At 69.2% G+C, this 10,271-nt stretch overlaps 1 protein-coding gene across 1 annotated transcript; it reads left to right on the plus strand.

Moving 5' to 3' along the window:
• Window positions 1-128: 128 nt before the first annotated feature.
• On the plus strand, window positions 129-9,988 carry POU2F2 (POU class 2 homeobox 2; the record flags this gene model as incomplete). Its single annotated transcript, XM_082339341.1, is given in 12 exon segments — window positions 129-227; window positions 3,464-3,542; window positions 3,545-3,702; window positions 3,860-3,965; window positions 5,154-5,245; window positions 5,871-6,032; window positions 6,124-6,265; window positions 7,516-7,667; window positions 7,765-7,884; window positions 7,886-7,954; window positions 9,157-9,223; window positions 9,810-9,988. Coding segments are annotated over 12 exon segments (1,425 nt in total), but the record flags the coding sequence as incomplete, so codon positions are not given.
• Window positions 9,989-10,271: the final 283 nt, after the last annotated feature.

Genomic DNA, 10,271 nt, shown 5'->3' on the forward strand with positions numbered 1-10,271 from the left:
GGCCGCAGCAAAACAGGAAGCGCCTCCGGAGGGGGGGGGGGGGGGGGGCACCCCAAAATTACCCCGATTCTCCCCAAAACCAAAACCAAAATAACCCTCTCCCCCCCCTCCCCCCCCCCCCCCCCCAGGTTAAGGCCGAGGACCCCCCGGAGCTGCCCCCCCCCCCCCGCGCAGCCCCCCCATCTCCCCAGACCCAGCTGATGCTGGCGGGGAGCCAGCTGGCCGGGGTGAGTGGGGGGCCCGGGGGGGGGCGGGGGGGCGCGTTTGGGGGGGGGGGGAGGGGGGGTGGGACGGTGGGGGGACAACGCTTGGGGGGGGAGGGGGCTTCGCTGCTGCTGGGGGGGGGGGGGGGGCTTGGGGCTGGTACTAACCTGCTGCTCCCCTCTCTGTGTCCCCCGGGTGCTGCGCGCCCCCGCCCGGCGGTCCCCCCCCCCCGTCCCCCCTTTGTCCCCGTGTCCCCCCCCATGTCCCCAACTATGTCCCCATGTCCCCCCCCGCGGCCCCACCCCCGTCCCCGCGTCCCCCCAACCCGTCCCCGTGTCCCCCCCATGTCCCCAACCCTGTCCCCATGTCCCCCCCCGCGTCCCCACCCCCGTCCCCACGTCCCCCCAACCCGTCCCCGTGTCCCCCCCATGTCCCCAACTATGTCCCCATGTCCCCCCCGTGTCCCCAACCCCGTCCCCGTGTCCCCATTTTGTCCCCGTGTCCCCCCAACCCCGTCCCTGTGTTCCCCCCCATGTCCCCAACCCTGTCCCCGTGTCCCCAACCCTGTCCCTGTGTCCCCCCGTGTCCCCAACTACATCCCCATGTCCCCCCTTCGTGTCCCCAACCCTGTCCCCATGTCCCCAACCCCGTCCCTGTGTCCCCATTTTTGTCCCATGTCCCCCAACCCTGTCCCTGTGTCCCCCCGTCCCCAACTACATCCCCATGTCCCCCCTTCGTGTTCCCAACCCCGTCCCCGTGTCCCCAACCCCGTCCCCGTGGTCCCCAACCCTGTCCCTGTGTCCCCCCATGTCCCCCCAACCCTGCCCCTGTGTCCCCTCCGTGTCCCCAACCCTGTCCCTGTGTCCCCCCTCCATGTCCCCAACTTCTCCCTCTCCCCTCGTCCCGTCCCGTGTCCCCAACTTGTCCCCGTGTCCCCATCCCCATGTCCCCATGTCCCCATCTCCATCCCTGTGTCCCCTTGTCCTGTCCCTATGTCCCCAACCCTGTCCCTCTGTCCCCATCCCCATGTCCCCAACTCGTCCCCATGTCCCCCATCCCATCCCTGTGTCCCCATCCTGTCCCCTCGTCCCGTCCCCGTGTCCCCAACCTTGTCCCCCGTGTCCCCATCCCCATGTCCCCATCCCTGTGTCCCCTTGTTCCGTCCCCATGTCCCCAACCTTGTCCCCATGTCCCCATCCCCATCCCTGTGTCCCCTTGTCCCGTCCCCGTGTCCCAACCCCGTCCCCGTGTCCCCAACCTTGTCCCTGTGTCCCCATCCCCATCCCTGTGTCCCCTCGTCCCGTCCCCGTGTCCCCAACCCCATCCCCGTGTCCCCAACCTTGTCCTGTGTCTCCATCCCCATGTCCCCATGTCACCATCTCCATCCCTGTGTCCCCATCCTGTCCCCTCGTCCCGTCCCCGTGTCCCCAACCTTGTCCCCATGTCCCCCTCCCTGTGTCCCCATCCCTGTGTCCCCATCTCGTCCCTGTGTCCTTGTCCTGTCCCCGTGTCCCCAACCTGTCCCTGTGTCCCCAACCCTGTCTCCATCCCCGTGTCCTCATCTTGTCCCCGTGTCCTTGCCTCTCCTCGTGTCCCCATCCCATCCCTGTGTCCTTGTCCCGTCCCCATGTCCCCAACCTGTCCCTGTGTCCCCAACCTGTCCCATCCCCGTGTCCCCAACTGGTCCCCATGTCCCCGTCCTGTCCCCGTGTCCCCATCCCATCCCGCGTCCCCGTCCCGTGTCCCCATCCCATCCCCACGTCCCCGTCCCGTCCCTGTGTCCTTGTCCCATCCCCGTGTCCCAACCTGTCCCGCGTCCCCGTCCCATGTCCCCAAACCCGTTCCCATGTCCCCATCCCGTCCCTGTGTCCTTGTCCTGTCCCCCGTGTCCCCAACCTGTCCCCATCCCCGTGTCCCCAACTGGTCCCCATGTCCCCGTCCTGTCCCCGTGTCCCCATCCTGTCCCCGCGTCCCCGTCCATGTCCCCAAACCCCTCCCCATGTCCCCGTCCCGTCCCTGTGTCCTTGTCCCATCCCCGTGTCCCCAACCTGTCCCCGCGTCCCCGTCCCATGTCCCCAAACCCGTTCCCATGTCCCCATCCCGTCCCTGTGTCCTTGTCCTGTCCCCGTGTCCCCAACCTGTCCCCATCCCCGTGTCCCCAACTGGTCCCCATGTCCCCGTCCTGTCCCCGTGTCCCCATCCTGTCCCCGCGTCCCCGTCCATGTCCCCAAACCCCTCCCCATGTCCCCATCCCGTCCCTGTGTCCTTGTCCCATCCCCGTGTCCCCATCCCGTCCCCGTGTCCCCAACCTGTCCCCATCCCGTCCCTCTGTCCCTATCCTGTCCCTCTGTCCCCATCCCGTCCCTCTGTCCCCATCCCCGTGTCCCCAACTGGTCCCCGTGTCCCCGTCCCACGTCCCCGTCCCACGTCTCCCCCACCCCACGCTTGCTCCCTGCTCAACCCCCCTCTGCCGCCTGCCTGCCCCTGCCCTGCCCGTCTGTCTGTCCTAACCCATCCCTGCCTGCACCCGCCCGCCCTTGCCTGCATCCCTGTCCCTGCCTGCATCCCCGTCCCTGCCTGCATCCCCATCCCTGCCCATCCCTGCCTGCACCTTAATCCCTGCCCATCCACGTCCATCTCTGCCTGCATCCCCATCCCTGCCTGCATCCTTATCCCTGCCCATCCACGTCCATCCCTGCCTGCACCCTAATCCCTGCCTGCACCCATGTCCCTGCCTGCATCCCCATCCCTGCCCATCCCTGCCTGCACCCTTATCCCTGCCCATCCGCGTCCATCCCTGCCTGCACACTAATCCCTGCCTGCATCCTTATCCCTGCCTGCACCCTTATCCCTGCCTGCATCCTTATCCCTGACTATCCCTGCCCATCCCTGCCTGCACCCCATCCCTTCCCATCCACATCCATCCCTGCCTGCACCCTTATTCCTGCCTGCATCCTTATCCCTGCCTGGACCCTTATCCCTGCCCGCACCCCTATCCCTGCCTGCACCCTAATCCCTGCCTGCATCCTTATCCCTGACTATCCCTGCCCATCCCTGCCTGCACCCTAATCCCTGCCTGCACCCTTACCCCTGCCCATCCATGCCCGTCCCTGCCTGCACCCCTGTCCCTGCCTGCACCCTAATCCCTGCCTGCACCCCTATCCCTACCCACCCATGTCCATCCCTGCCTGCCCCCCAACCCCTGCCTGCCCCCCGCCCCTGCCCGCCCCTGCCTGCCCCTGCCTGCCCCTGCCCGCAGCTGGCCGCGCTGATGCCGGCCCAGCAGCAGCTGCTCCTGCAGCAGGCTCAGGCCCAGCTGCTGGCGGCGGCGGTGCAGCAGCAGCAGCAGCAGCAGCAGCAGCAGCAGCAGCAGCAGCAGACCGCCGCCACCGCCGCCACCGCCGCCACCACCCCCCCGGGCGGGGAGGGGACCCCGGGGCCCCCCCCCGGCCCCCCCCCCAGCTCACCCTCTCCCAGCCCATCCAGCTCACCGCCCAGGTAAGGGGGACCCCCCCCGGCCCTGCGTCCCCGCCGTGCCCCCCCGCCCTGCTGGCATGTCCCCCCCCCCCCCCCCCACCTCGGGGTCCCCCCGGCCCCGCTCACCCCCTGTCCCCCCCCTCCGCTGTCCCCGTCCCCCCCCCGTCCCCCCCCCCAGGACATCCAGCAGCTCCTCCAGCTCCAGCAACTGGTCCTCGTCCCCGGCCACCACCTCCAGCCGCCCCCCCAGTTCCTGCTGCCGCCCGCCCAGCAAGGACAGCAAGGTGCGGGGCCGGGGGGCCCGGGGGGGCTGGGGGCCCCGGGGCGCCCTGGGATGCTCGGGGTCCCCAGGGCGATCGGGGTCCCCAGGGGGATTGGGGTCCCCCAGGGGATCGGGGTCCCCAGGGTACTGGGAGCCCCAGGATGCTCAGGGTCCCCAAAGTGCCCTCAGGTGCTCGGGGTCCCCGGGTGAATTGGGGTCCCCAGAGTGCTTGGGGTCCCCAGGGTCCCCAAAGTGCCCTGTGATGCTCGGGGTCCCCAGGGCGATCGGGGTCCCCAGGCAGATTGGGGTCCCCAGGGGGATCGGGGTGCTCGGGATCCCCAAAGTGTCCTAGGGTGCTCGGGGTCCCCAGGGTCCCCAAAGTGCCTTAGGGTGCTCGGGGTCCCCAGGTGAATTGGGGTCTCCAGGGGGATTGGGGTCCCCAGGGTCCCCAAAGTGCCCTGTGATGCTCGGGGTCCCCAGGGCGATCGGGGTCCCCAGGAGGACTGGGGTGCTCGGGATCCCCAAAGTGCCCTAGGGTGCTCGGGGTCCCCGGGTGAATTGGGGTCCCCAGGGGGATTGGGGTCCCCAGGGTCCCCAAAGTGCCCTAGGGTGCTCGGGGTCCCCTGGGGGATTGGGGTCCCCAGGGTCCCCAAAGTGCCCTCAGGTGCTCGGGGTTCCCAGGTGAATTGGGGTCCCCAGGGGGATTGGGGTCCCCAGGGTCCCCAAAGTGCCCTGTGATGCTCGGGGTCCCCAGGGCGATCGGGGTCCCCAGGAGGACTGGGGTGCTCGGGATCCCCAAAGTGCCCTAGGCTGCTCGGGGTCTCCAGGGGGATCGGGGTCCCCAGGGTGCTTGGGGTCTCCAGGGTCCCCAAAGTCCCCAGGGTGCTCGGGGTCCCCAGGGTGCCTGGGGTCTCCAGGGGGATCGGGGTCCCCAGGGGGATTGGGGTCCCCAGGGTGCTCGGGGTCCCCAGGTGAATTGGGGTCTCCAGGGGGATCGGGGTCCCCAGGCAGATTGGGGTCCCCAGGGGGACTGGGGTGCTCGGGGGTCTCCGTGGGGATGGGGGTGCTCGGGGGTCCCCAGGCTGTTTGGGGTCCCTGGGGTGCTCAGGGGTCCCTGGGGGGGGCTCAGGGATGCCCAGACCCCCCCAGGCACCAGCAATTCGGGGGTCCCTGGGGTGCTCCCCCCCCCTGACACCCCCCCCTCTTGCAGGGCTGCTCCCCACCCCAAACCTCTTTCAGCTACCTCAGCAAAGCCCCGGGGGGCTCCTGCCAAACCAGCCCCGCGGGGGGCTGCCCGCACAGGTACGGGGTCACCCAACCCCCCCTCCCAGCCCGGGGGGGCCGCACCCCGCCACCCCAACCCCCACCCCCCCGGCTTGGGGGGTCTGCACCCTATCACCCCCCTTCCCTCCCGGCTTGGGGGGGACGCACCCCGTCACCCCCCCAACCCCCCCTTCCCTCCCAGCTTGGGGGGGCCGCACCCCATCACCCCCCCAAACCCCCCCTTCCCTCCCAGTTTGGGGGGTCTGCACCCCATCACCCCCCCAACCCCCCCTTCCCTCCCAGTTTGGGGGGGTCTGCACCCCATCACCCCCCCAAACCCCCCCTTCCCTCCCAGCTTGGGGGGTCCGCACCCCATCACCCCCCCAAACCCCCCCTTCCCTCCCAGTTTGGGGGGGTCCGCACCCCGTCACCCCCCCAAACCCCCCTTCTCTCCCAGTTTGGGGGGGTCCGCACCCCATCACCCCCCCCAAACCCCCCCTTCCCTCCCAGTTTGGGGGGGTCCGCACCCCATCAACCCCCCAAACCCCCCCTTCCCTCCCAGCTTGGGGGGTCCGCACCCCATCACCCCCCCAACCGCCCCCTTCTCTCCCAGTTTGGGGGGGTCTGCACCCCATCACCCCCCAACCGCCCCCTTCTCTCCCAGCCAGCGCCTCGGCCGGGCCTCCCCGAGTCCCACCTGCCCCCCGGGGCCCCCCCAAAATGCCTGGACCCCCCCCCGCACCCCGAAGAACCCAGCGACCTGGAGGAGCTGGAGCAGTTCGCCCGCACCTTCAAGCAGCGGCGCATCAAGCTGGGCTTCACCCAGGTATTTTGGGGTGGGGTGGGGGGGTCCCCCGGACCCCTGGGGTCCCCCGGGGGCTGCCTGAGGGTGACCCCCCCCCCGGTGCCCCCCCCAGGGCGACGTGGGGCTGGCGATGGGGAAGCTGTACGGGAACGACTTCAGCCAGACGACCATCTCGCGCTTCGAGGCGCTCAACCTCAGCTTCAAGAACATGTGCAAGCTCAAGCCGCTGCTGGAGAAGTGGCTCAACGACGCCGGTGAGGGGGGGCGCTGGCACCCCCGGCCCCATATGGCCCCTGGGCCCCGGCCCTATATGGTCCCTGTTCCCATATAGCCCATGGTCCCCATCCCCATACGGTCCCTGGTCCTCATCCCCGTATGGTCCCCATCCCCATATGGTCCCTGGTCCCCATCCCCATACGGTCCCCATCCCCATATGGCCCCTGGTCCCCATCCCCATACGGTCCCCATCCCCATATGGCCCCTGGGCCCCGGCCCCATAGGGTCCCTGTTCCCATATAGCCCATGGGCCCCATCCCCATATGGCCCCTGGGCCCCATCCCCATCCAGTCCTCATCCCCATATGGTCCCGGGCTCCCTGTCCCCGTATGGTCCCCATCCCTATATGGTCCCTGTTCCCATATAGCCCATGGTCCCCATCCCCATATGGCCCCTGGTCCCCATCCCCATACGGTCCCCATCCCCATATGGCCCCTGGTCCCCATCCCCATACGGTCCCCATCCCCATATGGTCCCTGGTCCCCATCCCCATATGGTTCCCAGCCCCTTATGGTCCCTGTTCCCATATAGCCCATGGTCCCCATCCCTATGTGGTCCCTGGTCCCCATCCCCATATGGTCCCCATATGTCCCAGGTCCCCGTCCCCCCGCGACACCCCCCTGGCCCCCATCCCCCCACGATGTCCCCATGGTCCCTGTCCCCCCATATGTCCCAGGGCCCCCTCCCCATATGGTCCCATCCCCATATGGTCCCATCCCCATATGTCCCGGGTCCCCCTCCCCATATGGTCCCATCCCCATATGTCCCAGGGCCCCCTCCCCATGTGGTCCCCTCCCCATATGGTCCCCTCCCCATATGGTCCCCATATGTCCCAGGTCCTCCTCCCCATATGGTCCCATCCCCATATGTCCCAGGGCCCCCTCCCCATGTGGTCCCCTCCCCATATGGTCCCCTCCCCATATGGTCCCCATATGTCCCAGGGCCCCCTCCCCATGTGGTCCCCTCCCCATATGGTCCCCATATGTCCCAGGTCCCCCTCCCCATGTGGTCCCCTCCCCATATGGTCCCCATATGTCCCAGGTCCCCCTCCCCATGTGGTCCCCCCCCCCATATGGTCCCCATATGTCCCAGGTCCCCCTCCCCCCGCGACGCCCCCCTGGCCCCCGTCCCGCCCCTCCCGGCAGAGCGCGGGGTGGGGGTGGGGGGTCCCCCCGCGCCTGTCCCCGCACCCCCCCCCCTCCATCTCCCCCCCCCCCGTCCCCTATAGAGACCATGTCGGTGGACTCCACGCTGCCCAGCCCCAACCCCCTGAGCTCCCCCAGCCTGGGGGGCTTCGAGGGGCTCCCCGGCCGCCGCCGCAAGAAACGCACCAGCATCGAGACCAACGTCCGCTTCGCCCTGGAGAAAAGCTTTCTCGCGGTGAGCCCCCCCCCCCCCGCCGCCCCCCCCCCCGAGCCCCCCCCCGAGCCCCCTGCAGCGGGGGGCGGCCCCCCGCCCGCGCTGACGCCCCCCGCAGAACCAGAAGCCCACCTCGGAGGAGATCCTGCTGATCGCCGAGCAGCTGCACATGGAGAAGGAGGTGATCCGCGTCTGGTTCTGCAACCGCCGCCAGAAGGAGAAGCGCATCAACCCCTGCGGCACCGGCACCGGGCCCCCCCCCGGCCTGCCCCCCCCCCGCCAAGCCCCCCGCCTACAGCCCCCATATGGTGCGTGGGGGGCCCCCTCCCCTGCGCGGCCCCCCGGGACCTCGCCCCGTACGCTCCCTCTCCCTATACGCTCCCTCTCCCTATACGCTCCCTCTCCCCATATGGCCCCCGGTCCCTGTCCCCATATGGCCCCCGGTCCCTGTCCCTTGGGGTCCCCACCCCCTCTATGGCCCGGGGTCCCTGTCCCTATACGCTCCCTGTCCCTATATGCTCCCTGTCCCTATATGGCCCCCAGTCCCTGTCCCCATATGGCCCCCGGTCCCTGTCTCTATACATCCCAGGGTCCCCATCCCCTGTATGGCCTGGGGTCCCTGTCCCTATATGCTCCCTGTCCCTATACGCTCCCTGTCCCTATATGGCCCCCGGTCCCTGTCCCTTGGGGTCCCCACCCCCTGCACGGCCCCCGGGACCTCTCCCTATACGCTCCCTGTCCCCATATGGCCCCCGGTCCCTGTCTCTATACATCCCAGGGTCCCCATCCCCTGTATGGCCTGGGGTCCCTGTCCCTATACGCTCCCTGTCCCTATATGGCCCCTGGCCCCTATGGCCCCACAGTCCCTGTCCCCATACGACCCCTGTTCCTTGTCCCCTATGGCCCCTGGCCCCATATGACCCCCCGTCCCTGTCCCCATATGACCCCGGCCCCTATGGCGCCTGGCCCCATATGACCCCCATCCCTGGCCCCTATGGCCCCTGTCCCCTCTGGCCCCTGTCCCCATATGACCCCCATCCCTGGCCCCTATGGCCCCTGTCCCCATATGACCCCCGTCCCTGTCCCCATATGACCCCGGCCCCTATGGCCCCTGTCCCCATATGACCCCCATCCCTGTCCCCTATGGCCCCTGTCCCCTCTGGCCCCTGTCCCCATATGACCCCCATCCCTGGCCCCTATGGCGCCTGTCCCCATATGACCCCCGTCCCTGTCCCCATATGACCCCGTCCCCTGTCCCCTATGGCCCCTGGCCCCTATGGCCCCTGTCCCCATATGACCCCCGGCCCCTGTCCCCTATGGCCCCTGGCCCCTATGTCCCCTGGCCCCCTATGACCCTGTCCCCTGTCCCCTATGGCCCCTGTCCCCTATGGCCCCTGTCCCCATATGACCCCGGCCCTGTCCCCATGTGACCTCTGTCCCCATATGGCCCTGGCCCCTCTGGCCCCTGGCCCCTATGGCCCATATGGCCGCCGGCCCCTCTCGCCCCCAGGTGACCAGCCCCGGCCCCGGCGTCAGCCTCCCGCTCTCCCAGGCCTCCAGCAGTCTGAGCACAACAGGTTCGGCCCCCGTTTACGTAGGACCTACCCAAACCCTGGCGTTTACGTAGGACCTACCCCATTGCACAGCGTGTTTATGTAGGGTCTACGCAAATCCCAGCTGGTGTATCGCTGCGGGGGGGATGTTTTAAGGGATGGGGGGGGGCAATGTTTCTGTAGGACCTACCCAAACCCCGCTGTTTACGTAGGACCTACCTTATTGCCAGCGCAGCGTGTTTACGTAGGGTCTACACAAACACCAGCCACCGTAGGGGGGAGGATATTTTAGGGGGGGGGGGGCTGTGTTTTAAGGGATGGGGGGGGGTGTTTTAAGGGCGGGGGGGCCCTAATGTTTCTGTAGGACCTACCCAAACCCTGACGTTTACGTAGGACCTACCTTATTGCCGGCACAGCGTGTTTACGTAGGGTCTACACAAACACCATACGGGGGAGGATATTTTAAGGGGGGGGGGGGCTGTGTTTTAAGGGATGGGGGGGTGTTTTAAGGGCGGGGGGGCCCTAATGTTTTTGTAGGACCTACCCAAACCCCGATGTTTACGTAGGGCCTACACAAACACCCTTCTTCCCCCCCCCCCCCCCCCCGCAGTGACTACCTTGTCGTCGGCCGCCGGCTCCCTGGCCCCCAGCCGCTGCGGGGGGGCCGGGGGGGTCCCCCCCCCCCACCCTGCCCCCGGCCACGCCGCCCCCCGCCAACAGCACAACCCCCACCCCGCAGAGCGGCGCCCACGGCCCCATCGGCCTCGCGGGCCTCAGCCCCGGCACCGGGTGAGTTTGGGGGGGGGGGGGGTCACGGCGTGGGGGGGGGGGGTGTGCAATTTTTTGGGGGGGGGGGGTCCCCCCCTATAACCGCGCCCGCCCCCCCCCCCGGTTTGCTTTGCAGAAGCTCAGTGCTTGGGGTGACCGCGGGGTTAAACCCGGCGCTCATGGCCACTAACCCGCTGGCCACCATCCAAGGTGCGTGGCCGCCTTGCACGCGCGCGTGCCAGACCGCCCGCCCGGACGCCCTGGGGGGGGGGGGAGTGAGTGTGCAAGGGGGGGGGGGCTGGCG

The sequence above is a fragment of the Platalea leucorodia genome, assembly GCF_965183815.1.
Source record: "Platalea leucorodia genome assembly, contig: HAP1_HAP1_SCAFFOLD_737, whole genome shotgun sequence".
NCBI classification, from domain to species: domain Eukaryota; kingdom Metazoa; phylum Chordata; class Aves; order Pelecaniformes; family Threskiornithidae; genus Platalea; species Platalea leucorodia.